The 23,755-nt window shown below is 43.9% G+C and overlaps 1 protein-coding gene and 1 long non-coding RNA gene across 4 annotated transcripts; one reads left to right on the forward strand and one right to left on the reverse strand.

The window, feature by feature from the left end:
* Position 1: 1 nt before the first annotated feature.
* On the reverse strand, positions 2 to 7,184 carry LOC114081840 (uncharacterized). 2 transcript variants are annotated; one of them, XR_003580858.3, is made up of 4 exons: positions 7,006 to 7,184; positions 3,501 to 3,687; positions 280 to 392; positions 2 to 144 (listed from the first exon to the last, which is right to left on the reverse strand). It is a non-coding gene; the product is annotated as an uncharacterized lncRNA (long non-coding RNA). The 2 variants fall into 2 exon arrangements; XR_003580859.3 differs by lacking the exon at positions 3,501 to 3,687.
* Positions 6,587 to 20,837, forward strand: Unc119b (unc-119 lipid binding chaperone B). 2 transcript variants are annotated; one of them, XM_027923327.2, is made up of 6 exons: positions 6,587 to 6,872; positions 9,781 to 9,894; positions 13,057 to 13,131; positions 13,671 to 13,782; positions 13,902 to 14,074; positions 17,324 to 20,837. In XM_027923327.2, the coding sequence occupies exons 1-6, from the start codon at positions 6,629 to 6,631 to the stop codon at positions 17,434 to 17,436; spliced, it is 831 nt and encodes a 276-aa protein (XP_027779128.2). In that variant the 5' UTR covers positions 6,587 to 6,628; the 3' UTR covers positions 17,437 to 20,837. The 2 variants fall into 2 exon arrangements, with proteins under 2 accessions (XP_027779128.2, XP_027779129.1); XM_027923328.2 differs by lacking the exon at positions 13,057 to 13,131.
* Positions 20,838 to 23,755: the final 2,918 nt, after the last annotated feature.

Here is a 23,755-nt window from a genome sequence, read left to right on the forward strand (position 1 = left end):
CTCGGGGTTGAATTTGAGCTTTATTGCAAAGAAGCGATATGATGGGAAAAAGGAGGCCTGGGGGCTTCACTGGCTGTGAAGACATCTGTGGTGAGGCTGGGAGCTGTTGTCCATGTAATCAGGTATCTCTTGCTTTTCTTCTTTCTGGGATGTTTGGTTAAAGGGAAAGATATGTAAAACCTTGCTTGGCCATTTCAACCAGGAAAAATAAAAATTATTTTGTTCCTACTTCCACTGAAACACCAGCCAGCCCCTTACCATCCCAATCCCAAGGCATACCAGGCCCATAGCTGCCTCCTTTATTGTTCCCTTAGCCTCTGGATGAGCTAAGCCACGGGATACTTTTCTCTTCGTCCCCTTTTCTGGTGTGTTGGCAGTGTTTTAGTATACATCTGGAATGCAGAATGCAGGAAGAATTTTTTTCCCTGTAATTTATAAGCCACGTTTTATATCTACAGAATATGAAGCTCAAAAAAGTTTAGTAATTTGCCCCAGGCTGGTCAGTAAACAATCAAGCCAGGGTTCAAAACTAGTCTATTTGCTATGAAAGCCCATGCTCATTCTAGGCTGTAAAAATAATTATAACTCTCCTGTAGTGAACCCTTGAAATGGGCCAGGCACAGTGCCGAACACTTTACAGACATTACCTATTTACTCTTCGTATCTGTGGACTCTTCTGCAAACCAGTTGATATTACTCTTTTTAAGAGGTGAGTGACTTGCCCAGGGCTACACAGCCAGCAAAGGCAGAGCTGGAATTTTAAGTCAAGTCTCTTGCTCTTAATAATTACTCTGCACTGCTTCCCACTTCCTCAGGATGCTATGTGACATGGCTCTAGACCCTACTGGCTGGCTATATTTCAAGCTGGAATGAAGGCTGCTTATTTAGGATTGGGGGTGGGGTGGGAATGCTGGTCTACCTCCCTCAGTTATCCCTTGAAGGACAGAATTCATTGCTCGATCCAAGAATGATGGAGTCTTTCCAGGGCCTGAATAAGCCACAAGGCCCACAGAGTGTCTTTCTTAGGTTGAGTCCACCTATGTAGCTGGAGTTCTTTACTAATTAAGACTTAAACTGTTGCTATTTCAGGTAGCTTTGCACAAGTTGCCAAATGGGGAAGAGACTTGAAGAAGCCCTGCTCTAGGGAGTTGCAGGGAGGGAAATTGTCTTGACAGAAAATCCCTGGGCCAAGTGCTGGGGGTTGGGTTGGACCACTCCATGGGTCCAGATCTTAATCTTACTAAGGAAATCAGGCTCCCGGTTGGCTGGAGCCGGTGTGTCAGACCTTTCTCCAGATTTAATACCCCCACATCCCCCATGGAGGAAGAGAGTTGGGATTTTCCAACATTTACTGGAAAGCTTGCTGTAGCAGTGAGGGGTCGGAAAAGAGGGTGGAGCACGGAGGACCTAGAACTAGTAAGTTCAAGAGTCTTCGTTTTGTTTGTTCCTAACTACTTAATGTTAGTAAAAAGTAACCCCACTTGCTTTTTGGCTCAGGCCTGATATTAAAGAGTTGATGTTCTGGGCTTCCTCACTGCTTCCACTTGAATCTCTGTTGCTTCTTCAAGTCGGTCCCCAACTTGCCTCCTCTCAGCCCTGACTTGATAGTACTCTCCCATCTAGCTCTGTGGTTTCTTCCTGCCCAGGGTGCCTGCAGAAGGGTCCTGGAAAAAGAGGTCACTTACAGATATTGCCATAGTGACTGTTCACTAGATACACTGGCCTCAGCATAGTACACAACAACCCTAGGAAAGGTGATGACTAGCCTGACTTAAAATGAGAAAACTGGCTCAGAGATCACCTGCCCAAAGTCACATAGCTGGTAAGTGGCCAAAGCAATGACCAGAATCTGACCCTGTCTGACCCCCAAACCTGTATTCCTATGCCATGATTTTTAAAATTTTTTGTTTTTTTGATACTGGGGTTTGAACCCAGAGGTGCTTTACCTCTGGGCTACATGCCCAGCCCTTTTTTATTTTGAGACAAGGTCTTGCTAAGTTGCTTAGGACCTCAGTTGCCGAGACTGACTTCCAACTTGAGATCTTCTTGCCTCGGCCTCCCCAGTTGCTAGATGAGAGGTATACACCACCATGCCCAGCATGATATACTCTTTAAAAGGAACTTTCCAAGGCTCAGTGTAGAATGTTGATAACCGATGAAGCGATGAAGCGGTGGTTACATGGGGGTTTATTATATTTGTCTTCACAAAAAGAAAGTAACCTTTTAAGATTTAGTGATACAAAACTATATATAATAATAATATATTTGTAATATGTACATAAATATTTTTTAAAAATTATATGGGGTATAAATTGTGAAAATCCTTTTTATCTTTACCCCTCTAGTCCTTACGAAGATAATGCAGGTGATACGTATCTCATTTTCTACGTATTTACATATACATGTACATATAGTGTTTTTAAACAAACGGGATTATGCTATACATAACCATAAGACTTAATATGTCTTAGAGAATTTATACATATAGATAGGTTGGTACATAGAGATTATCTTTAAAGGACTGCATAGTATTTTATGGTTAGATTGTAATTTACGTTACCATTTCCCTATTGTTGAACATTAAAAGAGTGCTCATTTTTTTGTTAGTACAAATTGCTGTGGTGAACATCTCATACTTGCATCTTTGTGCACATGTATAAGTGTTTCTTTAGAATTCCTTAAAGGAATTACTAGGTCAAATAATACATGCATTTAAAAATTTGAAAGTATTCCACTTCACAAGGCTATATGAATTTTTATTCCCCAATATTTTACTATACGACTTTGGAATATGCTAGAAATCTTTTCTCGGAACAGGTGGGATATAAATAATAAATTAGTGTCCTTTTTAAAGTTTTTTTTTTTTTTTTTTTTTTTTTGTGTGTGTGTGTGTGTGTGTGTGAGAGAGAGAGAGATACTGGCCTTGCACATGCTAGGCAAGTGCTCTAGTATATCTCCAGCCTTTTTTTTTTTTTTTTTGGAACCAGGGATTGAACTCAGGTGCACTTAACCACTGAACCACATCTCTAGCTCCCTTTTTTGGTATTTTATTTAGAGACAGGGTCTCACTGATTGCTTAGCAACTCACTAAATTGCTGGGGCTGGCTTTGAACTCCCAGTCCTCCTCTCTCAGCCTCCCAAGCCACTGGGATTATAGGCATGTACCACCGTACCCAGCTTTTAAATTGTATTTTGAGATAGGCTCTTGCTAAGGTGCCCAGGCTGGCCTCAAACTTTCGAATTCCTGTCTCAGCCCTCTGAGTAGCTGGAACCATAGGTATATGTTGCCAAATTAGTGCTTTTTAAAAAACAGTCCTTATCCAGGGAGTGAAGTGACTTGGGTATTGGGGAAATTACTAGCTTTCAGTCCCAGACCACAAGGCGTGCCTGCTATCCCAGCCATGACTTGCTGATTTGATACATGCCACCTTTAGAGAGGCAGCAGAAAGGACTTCACTTCTCAGTCTCCAAAGAGAAAAGCCCTCTGATGTCTTGCTTACCTTGGCTGCACCATCTCTGGCCCCACCTGCATGGCCTGATTCGAGGCAGACTGCCTGGCTACCTTGGGACTGTCCTGGAAAACAGCCGTTGTCACACCTTTTACTGTGGCTGGAGGGACTCAGACAGAGGGCCAGTCTGGGGTGAAAGGGAGGCCAGCCTACTGCTTCAGGTTTCCTGTGTCCAGCCCTGGAAAACCTTGGTGTTAATATTTAATGCAATAATGTTCTATTTTCCTTTTTTCCCCAGACTGTTAGTATATGTAATTAAAAAAAAATTTTTAACCAGGGGTACTATACCACTGAACTACATCCCTATCCTTTTTTATTTCAGACAGTCTTGCTAAGTTGCCCAGGCTGGCCTCCAACTTGCCATCCTCCTGCTTCAGCCTCCCTGTCAGCTAGAATTATGGGTGTGCACTACCACACATGGCTAAATAGAGCCTTTTTACGTACCTTAGGAAAATTTGGTGAAGAAAGGTAAATTGAGCATTAACAGCTCTAATTCTTCCTACCCCTTTAAAAAGTGAAATTGTTTTTTCTTCTGTGTGTGTTTTTTAGCCTTTTGATCTTTTATTACTCAAAGAAGCTTCATTTTTAAAATTTCACTTTATGACTTTGCTGTGCCTTCAACATTTCACAATAATTTTCTGCTCCTCAATAATGAAGACACACTTGTCACCAACACATGTAGCACACATGGAACCACCATAGGCCCTGCTGATATAGTTTTGTTTTAGAAAATTTTATCAGAACTTTAGGTCTCAAAGCACAAACCCCTTGAAGTCTGCCTGGATACACATCATATGCAGATTTTAATGCTTTCCCAACCTTCTTGGTATGAAGGTTAACAATTACCAGGGACTCAGGACAGACTATTTTGTTAGAGATTATATTGTCTGTCAATTACTAGACCATCTCTGAATGATCTTGCATTCCTGAGAGCTTCCTGCATTCAACTCCTTGGATGGCAGCCAATTTTACCTTTTTTTTTTTTTTTGGTATGCTTTCTATTCTAAATACATACTCTAATCCTTCTAATCATACTTCATAGTCACCAGAGAGAGTATAGGCCCCAACTCCCTCATATGACAGTATTTCGTTTTTTGGGTTTTTTTTCAGTTGAAGTCCCCCCCCCCCTTCCCTTCCTGCAGTGCTGGTGATCAAACCCAGGGCCGCCTTGTATATGCTGTGCAAGCACTCTATCACTGAGCTACACCCCCAGCCTTGAGGTTGCCTTTAAATTTTAAGAGAAAATAAATCTACTTTGACGTAAAGTCTGCCTTCTAGATACAGAACCTAAGATACTTTCTTATTTTTAAGAACTACACAAGCAGCCCATGAGCATATGCTTGTGATAAAAAAAGTACAGAAGTAGCTCTAAATAGTGTAAAAAGGAAATATATTCTCTTTAGTTCCTTCCAGTACTCTCCTCCCTAAAGGTAATCAAAGTTGACATTTTAATGTATATCCAGACCTCTTCCTTTACAATTACAAATACATCTACATATTCACATGCTTTTTATTTTAATCGAATAGATTCTGTGCCTTGCTTTTTTCTCAGTATCTCTGAGATCTTCCCATCAGTCTCATTCTTTTTAACAGCTGTATAACATAGACTCCACTGTAATTTGTCAATGTAACAAATAATCCTGCAGTAAACATCTTTTGTATACACTTAGGCAAAATTCCTGGATTGGACTTGTAGATGAAGGACTTAGTACTTTTGTCATGATCCCTAGAAAGAAAAAAACTAGAATCCAGGTAATTGTCGTTCCGGTGCTCTGAAATAAATGTGAGCTTGTGGGGAATGACCACATGCTAAACCACCCTCTTGGCAATTCACAATCAAATAGCATATTAAAAGTTCTGGAAACTCTTCAGTAGCCACTCACTGTTGAGTGGTTTAAAAAGATTATTTACAAAAGGAAAGGTTTTAATTTCTCTTATATTTATTAAAATCTAGAAGGGTTTGTAAGTGTCACCTGATGCTAATTTCTCAAAAGTTAGGAAGTTGGCCACATACTATCTCACTCAACTGGGCAGCTGGGGAGGGGGGTCAGGTTTGGACTTTGTCCAGGAACTAGGTGAGTCCTGGCAGCCCCTCCCAAACCCCTTACATCAAGTGAGAGGGACCCAGCAAATCCCGGTGTAAGTCAGGTCTAGAAGCCAGTCATTGACAGAGGATTGGGATTTCACTCTGGCCCAAGTTTGGCTAGTAGACACTTCACATGAGTCAAGTCCAGGCCTCCTGTACATCCAGAGTTTTGAGAGAAGGAACCACGTGGGGTATAAGAAGGCAGCCTCTCTCCTACCCACTTCCTTCACTAATGAAATAGTGGTTAACTGCCTAGGCTCAGAAATGTCACCTCTGTGAGGCCTTTCCCTGACACCCACTTCCACCCCCGCCCTCCTAACCCGACAGAATAAACCACTTCTGGGTGCTCTGGTATCACTTTTGTTGCACCTGTTACAGCCGGTGCCAGGCAGTTATCTTCTAGTTCCGAGTTTCCCGGCCTGTCAGAGGAAGTATGCCACAGTCTTTCTTGACAAAGTGGGGACTCCTTCATGGAGGGTGTTGTGAGACACTCTTCAGGCTTTCACTCATTTATTCAATCGTTGTGCACCTACCATGTGTCAGGCATTTGCTTAATTGCCAAAATACAATGATAAGGCATATCCACTCCCTCATCTTTATAGTTCCTGCAGTCTCGCTCAAGATCAGGCACAGCAGGGGTTGGCATGGCAATCTAGTTAGAAAGCTTGTCTTGAAGCTGCCTCTTTGCACAGCAAACACCATTTTAACTTACACTCAATAATAAAAACATTAACATTTTCTCAAGATGCTTTATCTACAGTTTCTAAGACAGAAATTCACTTGTAATATATATATGTGTATACATATATACACACACATATATATAACATCTGGGATGACTTTGGGGGACCTGAAAGAGTGTGTGGGAGTTCTAAGGCCCCACCCACCGCCGGACAGGACCAAAGTTGGAGAGTCTTCACTGCTCCCCGCAGACCCCGCCTCCAGGGCCCCGCCCCCAGGTGCCGCCTGGCCCCGCCCCCGCTCTCCATAGTTACGGCGCTGTGGAGGCGGCGGCCATCTTGGCTGTGGAGCTATGAACGGGTCGAACCCCAAGGCTATGGCCGCGGGGTCGGCTGCGGGGCCCGGGGGGCTGGTGGCTGGCAAGGAGGAGAAGAAGAAAGCGGGCGGTGGCGTCCTGAACCGGCTCAAAGTGCGGCGGCAGGCGCCCCCCCACGCGGCCGACGACGGCATCGGGGCAGCGGTCACAGAGCAGGAGCTGCTGGCCCTGGACACCATCCGCCCTGAGCACGTCTTGCGCCTCAGCCGGGTCACTGAAAGTGAGTGTCGCGAGGGCCGCGCCCTCCCCGCGCGACGGGCCCCCGGCGGGTCGGTCCGCTTGGCCCGCGCGGGGTCCGCCCAGGCCCGGACAGTCATGCAGGCCGCGCTGCTCTCTGTCCTGGCCGCGCTCACCTAGACCTGGTGGAGAAGGGCTCTCCTTGAGCTTCACTGCGTCTGGCCGAGTCCAGCGCCGCCAGGCTGCCCCTGGGTTGTCCTGGTTGAGGAAGGGTCTTCGTTCAGCTATCCGCTCCTTCTCAGCTGCTCCTTCTTATCGGACCCGGGCGGAGGTGCGGAGGTCCCCTTTGCTGGAACCTCGCCGCATCAGCGAAATTCCCGCCTAGCCCGCCCCCCCTCCCTCGCAATGAGTCTACCCCCTAGCTTCCGCAGTCCTCTGCCAGGCCAGAGCCCCTACCTGCTTTCTCCGCCTGTCCCTCCTCTCCGGCCCCCTGACAGCCCTTCCCCCATTCCAGCCTGTCTTGGCCCCCTTCTCCTCTAGGTCCCAAGCGTTCCCCTTTGTGTGCAGGTGCGCTTTTCCTTGGTATTTCATATAAATTTAAAAACTGCCACAGAAAAATAAAGTTTCAGTATATGTGCAGACTCCTATATGTGAATCTTACTCTTTTTTAAAAACAAAATTATTTTTTTTAGTTGTAGTTGGACACAATACCTTTATTTATTTTTATGTGGTGCTGAGGCTCGACCCAGGGCCTCGCACATGCAAGGAGATCGCTCTGTCGCTGAGCCACAACTCCAGCCCCGTTAATCTTAATCTTGATTTTTTTTTCCAGTGAATTAAGAATTGTCAAGATTTCAGAATTTACGTGCGGCCCAGGTTCGACCCTCAGCACCGCAATACAAAGATGTTGTGTCCGCCGAAAACTAAAAAATAAATATTAAAGATTTCAGAATTTTAAAAAAAATTTTTTTTGCATAAGGTATTTTCATTCATATAAGAAAGAGTGGGAAGAAATAGAATTGTTCCTCTCTCCCTCCATCTCTGTCAAGCCAAGCTATGACTTGACACCTTTTCCCTTGCTGTTGTTTTCCCCAGGAGTTTACAGTCACCTGGTTAGGCCTTATTTGCCCTGCCCACCGCCATCCCCCCCTCTCCCCCCACCGAAGCTGACTTGTAACCTTGCTGCCAGGAAGGATGCCCTGGTAGACACTGATTGCTGTGGTCAGCTCAGGGCTGCCCAGGAGTACCTCAGGTTGCTACTGGAGCTCCAGTGTTTCGGGAATGGGAGTTTGGGGAAGGTGGTCTTGATCCAGTATGAAAGGAAATCCTCAACTCCCTACATAGTTTTAACTTGGGTATTTTGATGTCCCCATTTTCTATCACAGTTGGAGTTGGAACTGTCCTTTACATGCCTCTACAGTATGGCTGTTTGGTTTCATTGAAACAATGAAAAAGCTGCTTCTGTTCTATGTCTTCATTTGAGGTTTTAAAAGTACAGAAATGCTCAGCACCTGATCACTTTAACCTCACATTTGCTCCTGACACCAAAGGTGACTTTGGCCATTCTAATGCCTGGCCCTAAGCAGTATTCACTGGGCACACAGGTCCCATTTGGGGGCTTGGGAATTTTGGTGTCATTGCCCAAAAACCTGTGTCTACTGCTCCTTGGAGAAAGTCACAGATCAGAGCTTGGTGACCTCTGAATTCTGTTCCTCTTCTTAGAGTCTCATCTGTTCTGTCTTGCAAGTTATTTATTGAGTACCCCCTAAAAGCACAGAACCAATGTCAGCCTGTTTGGGAGTTAGAGAATCATCAGTAGCTCTCAAGTTTGCATTCTACTGGAGACAGCTTATTAAATGTGAAACAATAACAAGCAATCTACAATAAAGTCATAATGAGTTGAAATGAGTCACAGAGAAGATGCTGTCAGGAGTTGTAGAAACAAATCAATGAAATTTTCTGTGACCAAAACTCTTGGTTAAATCCTCAGGTCATTGTAGGCTATGCTTCACTTTGACTAGTGCTGTCATTGCCAAATTTATCCTACTCTGCCAACAGAGTATATAGCCTGCTGTGTGATGTTGTGTAGTCCAAGAATTGAGAACAATTTTTACATTTTTAAAGTGGTTGAAATATATTTTAAAAATCTAGAAAATTTGTCAGTATCCATAGGTACAGTTTTAATAGATGCATACTCCTTCATTTGCTTATTGTCCATGGATGTTTTTGTACAGAGTTGAGTAGTTATGGCAGAGTCCATGTGAATATAAACCCTAAATTATTTATAATGTGTCCCTTTACGGGAAAGTTTACTGATCCCTGCCTTCTCACACTCATGGTTGACAAACATGCATTGTATTGTCTGTTAAAGCAGTATAAATATTTTCAATTTTTTTTCTAAAAATGGTTTCTAAAAAAATATTTTCTAATGTTGTGGTATCCAAGCTGATAAATATGGCAGAGTTATAGGTGTTTCCAAAGAAAACCATTCTTTCTATCCCTCTTCCTAGAAGTTTCATCCAAACTGAGTCCTGCTCTTTTTTTATTGGGTCTCCTGATTCTGTCCATACAACTTTTGCTTATGATAATATAAGAGGATGTTTGGGGAAGTATTTTAAGTAAATTACATAGGAAAAAATTCCTGAGTTTAAGCTAAGCACAATGGTGTACGCCTGTAATCCCAGTGGCTGGGGAGGCTGAGGCAGGAGGATCTGGAGTTCAAAGCCAGCCTTAGCAAAGGCAAGTTGCTAAGCAACTCAATGAGACCCTGTCTCTAAATAAAATACAATATAGGGCTGAAAATAGGCTCAGTGGTCGCGCCCCTGAGTGCCCCTAAGTTCAATCCCCGGTACAAAAAAAAAAAAAAATCCCTGATTTGCTTCAAAACTTGAGAAATAAGTGGTAGTTTTGGATGATTATTTAATAGCATTGGTCTCTTTCTCATTTTTTAGATTACTTGTGTAAACCTGAAGACAACATCTACAGTATTGATTTCACCCGCTTCAAAATTCGAGATTTGGAGACGGGGACAGTGCTTTTTGAAATTGCCAAACCTTGCGTTTCAGGTAGGCTTCAAAATTGTAGGGATCCCTTGACAGTTTGAAGAAAAGCTTAAAACAGAAGTTTGAACAGAAATTTGAAAAGTTGAATATTTGTGTGCCTTTGCTTCCTGTGTCTTGGACTCCAGTGTTCCACTTTTGGGACCTCTTCAGTCATGCCAGTTGAAGCTGCATTAGGAGGCTAATGTTTGAGTATCAACTCTTGGTCACTGCCACATTTTTCTGTACATCACCTTATCTAGTCCTCACGCCTCTGTGAGGAGTTCTTACCATCCCTATTTTACAGAAAAGGATCTGAGACCCAGAATTTTCTGGGACACTTTACTAAGGTCCTATACTCTTTCATTATATCACTTCTGATTAGGAAAGAAATCCTTGAAATTAAACTCTAATGAGGAAAATTCATTGAACCTTGAGGCCCCTTGAAGGAGGATACTGAGGATTCCAGTCTAGACCACAAGGCAGTTTCACCCCAGTCTTCTCATTTGTCTTTATAAATAGTACCTTGCATTTCTCAGGACTTTCTCATTTGGATTTTTTTTTCCCCTTTTCTTTTTGGTGCTGATGCTAGGAATCAAAACCTTGCATCACACACACTAGGCAAGCACTTTACTGCTGAGGTATTCCCCCAACCCTTGGATTTGTGTGTATGTGTGATTTTGGGGATCGAACCTGGTGCTCTACAACTGAGCTACACCACTAACTCTTTTTTATTTTTATTTTGAGACAGGAATTTGCTATGTTGCTGAGGCTTGCCTTGAATTTGTGATTCTTCTGCTTCAGCCTCCCAAGTGGCTGGGATTACAGACTTATACTACTATGCTCGAGATATATATAAAACCAGGGATTGAACTCAGGGGTGCTTAACACTGAGACACACCCCAGCCTTTTAAAAAATTTTTAAATTTTGAGACAGGGTCTCACTGAGAGGACCTCTCTAAGTTGCTGAGGCTGGCTTTGAACTTGTGATCCTTCTGCTTCAGCCTCCTGAGTAGCTGGGATTTCAGGGATTTGCCACCACACCCGGCAAGACTTTTTTTAAACACAAGTTTATTCTTAAATTTATAACAAGCTCTAAGATAACACTTCATCCTAGTAATAGGTGGCAAAATATGTTATGGAAGAGAATCCAGATGTTTAAATAGGAAGAAACCAAGGGTCATCACTTCAGGCCCAAGGAACAGCTTACTTTTGCTGTATTTCTTCATTCTATCTGTGGCCAGAGGCTCCTGCTTTTAGCTGCTTGAGTTTCCTCTGCTCCTCTTTTTATTTCTTTTTGAAGGCCTTGTTTTTCTCATCTCTGTCTGCATCTTGGGCTGTGACAGGCTTCATGCCACCTTCATAGACAGATGTAGCACCTGCCACTTCTCCCCCATATCCTGCCATTAGCAATCTTAGTTTGAGTTTTAATCTTCATCATTTTTTGAAAGAACAGACCCATGAACTCATCCACTTGAGATTCTTTAAATTAGCCTTCAATAAACCTTTCCTGTGCTTGTGATGCAGTTCTAGGGTGATTCATTTCTGGTCAGGGGACCACATAAGCCTTCAGAGCACATTACTGGAGATTTAGCGCCCTCTGGAGTTTGTTGTTTATTAGAACATGGTCACACATACTATATAGTATCAACCATGATCTGTAATTATAACTTGTTTTGCAAGGTTTTTCTCATTTGATTGATTTGCTAGTTGAAAAAAACTGCGAACTTAGTAAGGCAAATATTAGTATCCCAGAGTCAAGAGACTTTCCTGGGCTGACTTTCCAGTCACCTGATCTCATAATAGAGTGTTTGCCAAGTATAGAGGAGGCCCTAGGTTTGATCCCCAGCACTGGAAAAAAAAAACAAAAAAAAAACAAGATTTTCCTGAGAAAGTCTCAGCTTGGATTAGTTACAAAGCCACAAGTTTGAGGCCAGCCTGAGAAACTTACAGAGACCTTGATTCAAAATAAAGTAAAAAGGACTGGGGATTTAGATCAATGGCAGAGCATTCCTGGTTCAATCCCCAGTAACAACAATAACAAAAACTGATTAGTGGTAGTCACTGTTAATTGCATTTATTCTCCAGTATGGTTAAAGAGGGCTGGGGATGTGGCTCAGTAGTAGAGTGCTTGCCTAGCATATATGAGGCCTTTGGTTCCATCCACAGTATCACAAAAAAAGAAAAAAGAAAAACTGTACCCCAATGGCCAAATCCAATCAGTATGGTTAAAGAAGTCTGGACAATTGTCTGAACGAATGGAAGGTGTAAATTTAGATCCCCAAGGTAGGCACACCTCTGGCTAGTTCCCTTGCAAATTGAACCCTGGCTCACTCCTATCAGAATCTAATGCTGACCAGGGCAACTGAAAGTTCAAACTTGTAACTTCTGTCTTCCTGGGTCTGTGGTGTTGTCATCCCTAAGGCACATGTCCCAATACTTAGGACATTTCAGGAATCCCAGGATTATTACAGGTGTGTGGATCTGGATTAGATGGGGCTCAGAGTAGTGATTTCCATACAAAACTCAATTGTCTCAAAAAGGTGAATTGCAGCCGGGTGCACACCTATAATCCCAGCAGCTGGGGAGGCTGAGACAGGAGAAGTGTGAGTACAAAGCCAGCATCAGCAACAGCAAGGTGCTAAGCAACTCTGTAAGACCCTGTCTCTAAATCAAATACAAAATAGGGCTGGGGATGTGGCTCAGTGGTCAAGCGTCCCTGAGTTTAATCCCTGGTACCAAAAAAAAAAAAAAAGATGAATTGCAAAGTATCTGGATTTCCAACCTCCCTAGTCTTTACATTTAAGAATCTTGATTCACTTAGAATATCCTCATACTGAATCAGGGCTTTCCTATAACACTTGTTCTGATGAATTCGAATCCCTGAGATTTGGCTTGACTCTTTGAATCATATAAAAACAGCCAGGGTTCTTACCCTAGACACGAATTCCTGCTCAGCCTGGTTGCTCAGTGCTCTCGGGATGTCACAGAGATGTTTGATGCTAAAAGAACCCAAGGTCAATGTAGACTGGAGAAAATATCCTTATTGGACACTGGAGGCACTAACTCCTTATTCTCCAATTTGTTTTACAAATCTTCTCTTCGGGAATGTACTAGGCCAGAGACCAGCATTAACTTTGTGAGGTCTCACACATTGGTTCATTGCCCATATGCTTCACCCTTTCCTAGGTGGTCAGAGGGTTGGGTCTGGAATGGCCTGGAGTAGACATCAGTCCAAGGAAGTGCAGTACCTCAAGGCTGTAGGTCAGTGTCTTCCATTCAAATAACAATTATTTGTAGTGGTTTGTCTTTGCTGCCTGTCAGAAATGTTTGTATTGTTTAAAGGAAATCTTATCTATTTTCATCTTTTGCAGTATTATCCTTTTGGTTAGTGACTAGAAGTTCAACTTGGTCAACAGCAGACCTGGGTGCATAATATAGCCTGTATCAGGGGCCTGGTACCCAGCCTGTGTTTACTCTCAGGATATGGCTCAAGCCTCTAAATTAAACACAAAGAGCTTAGTATTTAAGAATAGTCATATGGACCTGGAATCAAATCCCTGCTCCCTCTATTTACTATTTGGGGACTTTGAACATATTCCTTATTCTTTCTTAACTTGAGCTTCCTTGTGTGAAATGGAAACAGTAGCATCTTAGAGAGCTGCTGTGAAGAGTTTGAAGTGTCACTGTAGGACCCAGCTTTCAGCAAGTGTGCAGTCGGTGTTAGTGTGTTAGCTGGTTGTTGTGCTATGTGGGCTTGTGGGGCCCAGGGGGTGCACTCAAGATTCTGTGTGTTCTTTCAGACCAGGAGGAAGATGAGGAGGAGGAAGGCGGAGATGTGGACATCACTGCAGGACGCTTTGTGCGATATCAGTTCACGCCAGCATTTCTCCGCCTCCGGACAGTCGGCGCCACGTGAGTACCGTTGTTTCCTGAAGGAAGAACATTCTGCTAATCCCAGGGCAAATGTTCTTGGCTCCCTTCTTTAGAGGAGGGAGGAGGCAAAGTGGGACTCACAGAGATTTATTTTGCAGGGTGGAGTTCACAGTGGGAGACAAACCTGTGTCAAACTTCCGTATGATAGAACGGCATTATTTCCGGGAACGCTTACTGAAGAACTTTGACTTTGATTTTGGCTTCTGCATTCCCAGCAGTAGGAACACTTGTGAACATATCTATGAATTTCCCCAGCTTTCAGAGGACGTCAGTAAGTATTCTCTGACTCTTAAAGCATTTGGATTCTAAGGGCTGCAAAAAATGAACCTTGAACCCCATCTGGTCCAGTAGACTTGTTTTGTAGCGAAGGGCAGTGGTGACATGATGTGTATACCAGTCACCTGATCTCAGGTTTCTAATTTCCTACTGCTCCTGTCTTTTGTGTCAAATTCTGACTCTGCTTATGGAGCAACAAAGGTTGTAATACTATAAGCCATCCTTTTTAGGCCTGTGTGGGAAAGAGAGTGACTAAGGATCACTAAGGTGACCGTCACTGGGACTCCAATTAGATACAACAACTTTCCTCTTCACTGTTGGTTATGGCTTCCATGGTGTCCTAGTCATTGATCCTTTACTTTTTCTGTAATCGGAGCCAGATGTGAAACTGCAGGCTAAATAGAATCAAAGGCTTGAGGACACTTCTTTCTTATTCTCCAAAATTCGAGGGTTTGATAAAGAAACTGTTAGAAAAGACCCAGTGGGAGCCAGGGAGGTTTTTGAGCAAAAGAAAGGAGATGATAAAAGCATGTTTTAGGAAAAAGAGTCCTGCAGTTACATGAAGGAGGAACTGGGAAGGTACCAGAGGGAGCTGCTTATATATCCCAGGCAAGGGAAGATACGAACTGAACTAGAGGTAAAGAATTGGCTCTGTCAGCATCTAACACTTAGGTTTAGCTATCTCTGGTTAGCATCCTTGGCTAGTCATTCAGAGAAATAGCTTTAGAACATATAAGTGGGCTGGGCATGGTGGCACACCTCTGTAATCCCAGTTACTGGGGAGACTAAGGCAGGAGGATCACAAGTTCAAGGCCCACTTAGGAAACTTAGTGAGACTTGTCTCAAGATAAAAAATTAAAAAGGAGGGTTGGGGATGTGGCTCAAGCGGTAGCGCGCTCGCCTCGCATGCGTGCGGCCCGGGTTCGATCCTCAGCACCACATACAAACAAAGATGTTGTGTCTGCCACAAACTAAAAATAAATATTAAAAATTCTTTCTCTTTCTCTCTCTCTCTCTCTCTCTCTCTCTCTTTAAAAAGAAAAAGAAAAAGGAATGACGATGTAGCACAGTAGTAGAGCACCTCTGGGTTAAGTCCCCAGTACTAGACAGACAGACAGACACACAAAATTATGTGGATGTAAGTGGAATCCTGTGAATAGTGATGGCCTTTGACCTTTAGTTACATTGTGGGGAAGGATCCACATACACTGACTAGTTTTCTCAGAACCACAAGTCTTTAAAGATTTCATATTCTGAAAACCAGGTACTTTTACTCGTGTGATGATATTGTTCCCAGGTAAAATAAGGATTGCTGAGATGTGGGAAGGGTATTTATAATAGCATCTAGTTCTTCCTGAGTCTCTTTCCCCAAGTTGGGCTGGAGGATGTCCATACTAGGAAGAAGAGAGTATAGATAGAATTAAAAGTTTTACCTGTGAAGCCAAATAAGCCACAAGAGTTTAGAAGTCAGTAATATGAGTGTAGCTAGGTGTGGTTGTGCATGCCTATAATCCCAGTGACTCAGGAGTCTCAGACAGGAGGATCACAAGTTCAAGGCCAGCCTCAGCAAATTAGCAAGGCCCTAAGCAACTTAGTGAGACCCTGTCTTCAAAATAAAAAAAGGACTGGGGGTATAGCTTAGTGGTAAAGCACCCCTGTGTTAAATCCCTAGAATAATAATAGTAAGTATGTAAACCAGATACCTTTGGCCTAGATAAGTTCAAAGAACTTTAAAGAATCAGTGTCACACACACAAAAAAAATTAGTATCACCTTTTGAAAATTGTGGTGAGCAATCATATTTCTTCCAGAAGACTCAAGGTGGCATGTAATCTCTAATTCAAAACCGATCAGCCTTGTGCCGGGGTTGTGATTCAGTGGTAGAGCATTTGCTAGCATGAATGACGCACTAGGTTTGATTCTGCACTGCATATAAATAAATAAAATAAAGGTCCATTGACAACTTAAAAAAAAATAAAATAAAACTGATCAGCCTTGGTGTGCACAGTGGTGCAATGCCTATGATCCCAGCAACTCAGGAGAGTGAGGCATGAGGATCACAAGTTCAAGATTGGCCTCAGCAATTTAGCAAGGCCCTAAGCAACTCAACGAGACCCTGTCTCTAAATAAATACAAAAGAGGGCTGGAGAAGTGGCTCAATGGTCGAGTGCTCCTGAGTTCAATCCCCAATCCCTACCCCACCCCGCAAAAAAGAGAAAAGGGCTTGGGATACAGCTCAGTGGCAAAGTGCTTCTGGGTTCAGTTCACTAAAACAAACAAAAAATGGATCAGCCTTGCATGGTGGCACATACTTGTAATCCCATGTACTTGGGAAGCTGAGAGAGGAGGATCATAAGTTTGAGGCCAGCCTGGGAAATTTAAAGAGACCTTGTTTCAAAATAAAAAAGACTGGGAATTTAAATCAGTGGTAGAACATTTCTGGTTCAATCCCCAGTACCAAAACCCTCCCCCACAAACCATAAAACTGATCAGTGATAGTCATTGTTAATTGCATTTATTCTCCAGTATGGTTAAAAAGGGCTAGGGATGTGGCTCGTGGTAGAGTGCTTGCCTAGCCTGCGTGTGGCCCTCAGTTCTATCCCCAGTACCACACAAACAAAACAAAGTAGCCCAATGGTCAAATCCAATCAGTATGGTTGAAGAGGTCTGGACAATTGTCTGAACAAGTGGAAGGTGTAAATTTAGATCCCAAGGCAGGCACACCTCTGGCTAGTTCACTTGCAAGTTGATTCCTTCGCCGTCTCTGAGGAAGGCTGACACTCATTCACATACAGGCTTCCTTTAGTTGTCAGGAGTACCCACAGGAAGTGAGCGCAGTGAGGCATGGCTTTCTGGATTTGCCCCATAATGTCTAGAGGTGGGCAGCAGACCAGAAGCCAGGGCTTGCTTGGGTCAGCAGAAAGCACTGGATAAATAAGTAGCTGTGGTCTTTTGGCAAGAGGGTAAGTACGTTTCCCAGGGCACTAACTGGAAGAATCCAGGCTGGGGATAACTGAGGAGTTGACTGCTTCTTTATGTTAAAGTAGAAATTACATTCAGTTTGGGGACTCTCTGGTTTCCCCAGCTCCAAGAACTGGCTCCCTCTGTTCTGACCATATTATTCTCAAAGTATACTCACATTTTCTAGAAGTGTTGGCTTGTGGATTTGGGGGGGATACTGAGTTTTGCTGCTTAACTGTGGGGCAAGCTCACATCTGCTTTTTTCCTTTTCCCCTGACTTGCAGTTCGTCTGATGATTGAAAACCCGTATGAGACCCGCTCCGACAGCTTCTACTTTGTGGACAACAAGCTGATAATGCACAACAAGGCTGATTATGCCTATAATGGAGGCCAGTAATTGCTAAGGAGTGGACAAGGGAGGTGCTTTGCTGCAGCCATGTAGTCCTGGCACACAAAGGGGATCGAGGCTGCTCTTTGTCAACACAGCTGGAACCTGGCCCAGGAAGCCAAGGTTGGGGTAGCAGTTTCCTGTGCTCCAGGGAAGTGCCAAACAGTGCTGTGTTTTCTTCCCTAATATTTTTTTTCCCTTCCCCCCTTCCCTCTAGGTCACAGAGGTATTATAGTAAAGTAAGATTAGAATAGGGCTCTTGGAATCCAGATAAAAAAGAAGTTTATTTTCATGTAATTCTAGCTGTCTGCTGCTTGTCCTGACAACCTCAGTCTCTCCAGGCACATGTGCTTGGGTGAGAAGGCTCTGGCTGGGCCAGCCTGTGGGTTAGCAGTCCATCTTGAGGTCCCTGGGTGCTGGGGGTAGCTGAAAGGTAGGCTTCTTCTGTTCACTTCAGTCCATCAACACAGCCTGCCCTCACCCGTCGTCTTAAATCAGCTGGAAGAAACCTGAAAGGCAATAGAGGGGAGAGGTGGGGTGCTGAGCACTGAGGCACTGGGGACAGGAGATGCTGCCAAACTGAAGGATCCATTTTTTGGAGAGGCCTGCTTGTCTGTCCGACTACAGGATTTTCAGCCAGTCCTCCTGGAGATGGACCAAGGTTTCGGCCCGGCAGTGCCTTCTCCTTCTGGGATAGATGAGCTTGCTCTGTCTCTCCTGGCTCCTCACTCTGAATATCTCCTGGAATAAAATGTGTCAGTTTTGCTCCTGGAGCATAGTATCTCGAGGCCAGAGCAGGCCTCCTTTTATTTTGATTTTTTATTTTTACACTTTGGGGAAGTTTTTACAAAATGTCGGTGGTATTCCCAGCACATGTGATGTGTGGTTAGACTTCTGATAATATTGATCAGCCTCCCGGGGCTAATCTGGCTCATGTAGCAGGAGGTAATTACAAACCAGCAGCTACTTTAAAGAGAGAGTTGGTTTTCTCAACACAGTGTAGCCGGGAAGGTTTGCTTTCGGTGGGGATTTGCCTCCAAAACTCATTGTGGATTTCTTATTTAGGGTTTTCCCAGCTGCCTTTCTAATGAAGTAGTTTCTGGGACCATCTGGCAAGTCAGACTTAAGTAATGAGTATTCTGATCCTTCAAGCTGCTAGTTGGAATTGTTTGGGGTATTTGGAAAGGGTGAGAATAGGCCAAGGTAGCCTGTCAAAGTTTATCTTCTCAAAATAGCTTCCTTGCACTTCCTGTGGGCTGCTTGTGTCCTCAGACCCTCATTGGACAGACCCCCCACTTCCTTAGCTCCTTATGGTTGTCTCTGTGGGTGACTTTAGGTGCTCAATTCAGACTCCATGACCCTCTGCTGTGGGTAGGGTCCATTTAGTATTGATAGAAGGTATCAATAGCAAGGGACCAGGTGGGGTGAGTCACTGTGAGACATCGAAGTGATTACCTGTGATAGTAACTGCGTCCCACAGTGATTAGGAAAAAACCACATGGGGCCAGGAAAAGAAAGGCCAGCACTTTGCCCCAGAAGGCCCTGTGGCCAGTGTTGCTCCCTGTTGGGCTTCTAGAGCATGAGAGGCCTTAAACCCTGGCCCAGTGCTTAGTACCTGGCTGAAGAATCAGCGATACCCCATGCTGGCAGCTTTCTCACTGAGGAAGCCATTGAGTACCCTGTGTGCTGGCACTGGATTCACCCACTGAGGGAGGGAAGAGATCTTGCGCCCTGCAGCATGGGTGCCTCTTCACCAGATTGGTGAAACTCAGAACTGGAGTCACTTCCAAATCCAGGTGCCTTAAGTGTGGCTGTGTCCCATATGCTGCTGGGGAAAGCTGCATCGCCACCATTCCCTCCTCCTCACCTGCGGACAGACATCAGCACTGTCTTAACCTTCTCTATTTGTGGTTCCTCTAATGGGATTTGTGTGTTCCTGGCAAGCTTCCGAACACTCCCTTCTCTCTGTAACAAAAGCCCAATTGGGAGAGTTTCTGCCACCTGAAATTTAAATATTGACTAGGATATGCTTTCTGGAGCTGCCCAGAGTTCTGCTGAACAGAGTGTGTCTTAAAGGTGTGTCCCAGGGCAGATTCTCTCCTGTGCGCTAAGCGGCTGTCTCTTTCCTGCCCTGTTAGCTTTTGCTAGGAAGATACCTGGAGGATGGAGAAGATGGGCACCCTGGCTTGAGTAGTGCTATATCCCCTTCCCTTTTAGCTTGCCTTAGTCTCACTGGAGACCATTTTGAGACCAAGTGCTCACCTGTGCCCAGCAGGACAGGAATTTGCCATCTTCTCCTGAAAGCCCAGAGTTCTGTCTGGGGCTCTCAGGGGTCCTGTGTCTAGCTGTTCAGGAAATCTCAAGAAGCATTACCACTCTAGGTGTTAACTGAAATGAATTAAAAATTTAAACATTTACACCTGAATCCAGGAGGGTATTGGAAGTCATGCTTTCTCTGAGAGTAGATGAACCAGTCCGAAGTAGAGCCAGGAGGCTGTGCTAAGTAATCTGGACTGTTGATAGCCGTTTTCTGGTACGTGACATAATATGAGGGAACAAAACAAGCTCTATGCAGGGGAGCCCGTGCCCTCTGTGAAGAGCTGGCATCAGAGGCAGCTCCTGGAGAGAGCTCACTCCAGCAGCCCACTTGGGGCAGGTCCTCTGCCTCGTCCCTCTGTCCCCTGTCCCTCTGTCTTGGAATCCCTAGAGAGGGCCTCTCCTTTCCTGTACAGACTTCAGGCTAAGTTGCCCTCCTGGGAAGATCCTATGGAAGATTCTGGTTTCCTTCCATGTTCTAAAGTGTATAACTAGAAGTGATTTGGGGCTTAAGGCTGTCATCTCTTTTGTTAGCTCAAAGTTGTCTTGTGGAGAAAAGATTCTCCAGGGGCATGGACTTCCTGAAGAGACCTGAGGCTTTGACACCTGATTTCTGAAACCTAGGGACAGTGGCTTCAGATGTCTGGTAATGACCATAGAAATGTCAGTGATTGGTAATCTTCAACTTAATTTTTCAGTGGAAGTAGAGCCCATTTCTGGACTGGATTAATAGATTGTGTCTAAGGTGCAGACTCAGTGAGTCTGCATTTAGTGTGTTCTGCCAACATGGTGAACTCCCAGGGTATTTTTTTTTTTTCCTTTGTAAAGTCACTTTCTTCTGGTGACCAATGTCACCATGATATCAGTAGTTGTTTGGGAATGGGAACAGTGTGTCTTAAGAATGACTGCATAGATCCTTGTCAGTGCACAGGATTCCTGTTGAAGAGGTGCTGCCATACCTAGTGTAGAAGCCTAGCTGTTGAACCATCTTATTACATTCCGTGTCACAGAACCTCCTAGCCACAATAATGGAGATGGATTTACCCTTTGATTTACAAAATATCATGTAAAGTCATTAAAATTGTGAAAGTCTATTTTTTCCCTGTAAATCTATTTTTCACAGAATATAAAAAATGTCAATGACCTGATCTGTCCTTCCTCTTCTTCCTCACTTTACCTGAGATCCTCATTCCTGTTTGTATTGTTTTTGTGTCCCAAGTAAACTAGGTGACTTATTTGTATAAAATGTTATTTTGCCACAGAGACAGTAATTAAAGAAAGATTTTCACAGTACCTCCACCCTGTCTTATCTCCTGACTGGGCCCTGGGCATTGCTGGGGTTCTGGGGTGGGGCAGGGGCGGTTTCCAGATTTCTCTTCTCTTGGTTATTACATGGGCTTTCTTTGAGTGAGCATAGCTGATTTCTAGGATGATGGGGGACAGTATGTGCTTTAGGTTGAATGATTTTGCTTTGTTTTCCAGGGTGCTTTGAGAATTGAAAATTTGCATACACGTTTTAAAGACAGGCTTTTTCAGGTATATTCAACAGTAAAATTCACCTCAAGAACACAGTCTGGGGGCTGGGGTTGTGGCTCAGCAGTAGAGCCCTAGCCTAGCACGTGTGAAGCCCTGGCTTCAATCCTCAGCACCACATAAAAATAAATAAAAATAAAGATGTTGTGTCCAATTACAACTAAAAAAATATATATTTTTTAAAAAGAATATAGTATGATGCATTTTGACAAAGGCAGTCTTACTGTCCCCACCAGTTTTGATAGAGGATACTTTCATCACACCCACTCCAGAGCTTAACCTGTTCTGCATGCTTGAAGGCAGTTCTTTCCCCCTGCCTCAACCTCTTATAATCAGTCTGATTCTGTCTCTATTAGAAAACACGTGTGTGTGTGTGGGGGGGGGGGTATTTTTGCTACTAGGAGTTTAAAGATGGGAACTATACCACTGAACTACAGTCCTAGTCTTTTTAAATTTTGAGACAGGGTCTTGCTAAGTTGTGTAGGCTGGTGTCAAGCTTGCAGTCCTCCTGACTCAGCTTCCCAAGTCATTGGGATTACAGATTTGTGCCACCACTCCCAGCAGAAAACTTGTGTACTCTTAAAATTTCTTTTCTTTTTTTTTTTTTTTTGTAGATGGACATAATGCCTTTTATTTTATTTATTTATTTTTATGTGGTGCTGAGGCTCGAACCCAGTGCCTCAGATGTGCTAGGCAAGTGTTCTACCACTGAGCTACAACCCCAGCCCTCGTATATTATAATATAAAGCTCACCTATATTTATTGTCATAGCCAATATAATTTTAAAATAAGAGGCTGGGGGCATAGCTCAGGGGTAGAATGTGCAGCACAAGACCCTGGGTTCAGTTCCCATCAACAATAAATAATTAAGGGTTTGGTTTAGATGGTCAGGGACACCTGAAGCAATTGTTGCCCCCTGCTCACAAACATAATTCTTTTTTCCTTTTTCTCCTGCTTTTTTTCTTTTTTCTTTTTTTTTGTCTTCTACCCTGAGGCTTGTGCCTAGGTGGGTAGGATGACTGGAAGATAAAGAAAACCTCAATGTTTGTCAATGACAGTCATTTGATTTTAAAGCACCGTGGGGGCTGGGGATGTGGCTCAAGCGGTAGCGCGCCCGCCTGGCATGCGTGCGGCCCGGGTTCGATCCTCAGCACCACATACAAAGATGTTGTGTCTGCCAAAAACTAAAAATAAATATTAAAAAAAAAAAAAAGCACTGTGGATTGAGAGACTTTTTTTGTTTTGTTTGCACTGGGGACTGAACCCAGAGGCTCTCAACCACTGAGCCATATCCCCAGCACTTTGTATTAAAAAAAAAAATTAGGGGGCTGGGGTTGTGGCTCAGCAGTAGAGCACTTGTCTGGCACATGCAGGGCCCTGGGTTCGATACAAATCAATAAAATTAAAGGTATTATATCCAATTACAACTAAAAAATAAATATTAAAAAAATTTAGGTGCACACAATATCTTTATTTCATTTTTATGTGGTGTTGAGGTTTGAACCCAGTGCCTCATGAGTGCTAGTCAAGGGCTCTACTACTGAGCCACAACCCAAGTCCCACACTTTTTATTTTGAGACAGGCCCTAACACTCCCTAAGTGTGTTAGGGCCTCACTAAGTTGCTGAAGCTGGCTTTGAATTTGTGATCTTCCTTCTGCTTCAGCCTCCAGAGTCACTGGGATTACAGGTGTGTGCCACAGTGCCCAGTGGGAGACTTGCATTTTTTAAATTCATTTTTTAAAACAAAATGTTAAATACTAAGGACTTTGCTTGATTATTCTCTAGGAAGTGGAGCACAGGGTTTTTGGCATGTTGGGTCAGTACAGGGGTCAGATGCCTGGCTGAGTTATGGGAAGAAAGGCAGCTGGGGGGGATGTGTGGTTTCCTCCAGGGAGGCTGTGAAAGTCAGGTTGACTGTGCCAAGGGCAGTCGGTCTTGGACAAGTGACACCTTTATTGTTTCTGGAGCAGAGTGTAGGTGTCCTGATAAGGATCCTAGGGATCAGATTCATACCTCTGCCCCCCAGGTGGGACATTGGACAGTAGAACAGAGAAGTTACACCCCACCTTCACCACCTCTGGGGGAAAGAACTCTCCCTGCGTATCCACTACGTTTCATGGGCCTAAATACTAACCACCAGAGAAAGACAAACCTTTGCTCCTCTTGAGGCCCAAGGAACTAGTGGAGGAGATGAAAAGATAATTTCAGATGTAAAGCATCAAGAATAAACGGATAGATGGAGAATATGCTCGGGAGAAAATCTGGCCTGCTGTGGACAGGGCAGCTTGGGTGAAAGGCAGGGGGACAGTGATTGCAAAAGCCCAACGAAAGAACAAACTGGAGTCTTAAGAGAAAAGCTGCCTACCTGCCTTCTGTGGCTGAAGCAAAGACGGCCAGGGAACTGTGGGGCTGCGCCTCAGAGGTGAGTGGGTAGGGTTAGGGCTTAGCGCGTAATGTCATGGGACTGGATTTTAGGAG

Source organism: Marmota flaviventris, chromosome 1, assembly GCF_047511675.1.
Source record: "Marmota flaviventris isolate mMarFla1 chromosome 1, mMarFla1.hap1, whole genome shotgun sequence".
NCBI lineage: Eukaryota > Metazoa > Chordata > Mammalia > Rodentia > Sciuridae > Marmota > Marmota flaviventris.

Excerpts from the sequence above, each read along its gene's own strand:
- Unc119b (XM_027923327.2), top strand. The coding sequence starts at position 6,629 with ATGAACGGGTCGAACCCCAAGGCTATGGCCGCGGGGTCGGCTGCGGGG. Across the intron at positions 13,132-13,670 it reads GCAGTACCTCAAGGCTGTAG|ACCAGGAGGAAGATGAGGAG; the intron begins GTCAGTGTCTTC and ends GTGTTCTTTCAG. Across the intron at positions 14,075-17,323 it reads CCAGCTTTCAGAGGACGTCA|TTCGTCTGATGATTGAAAAC; the intron begins GTAAGTATTCTC and ends CCTGACTTGCAG.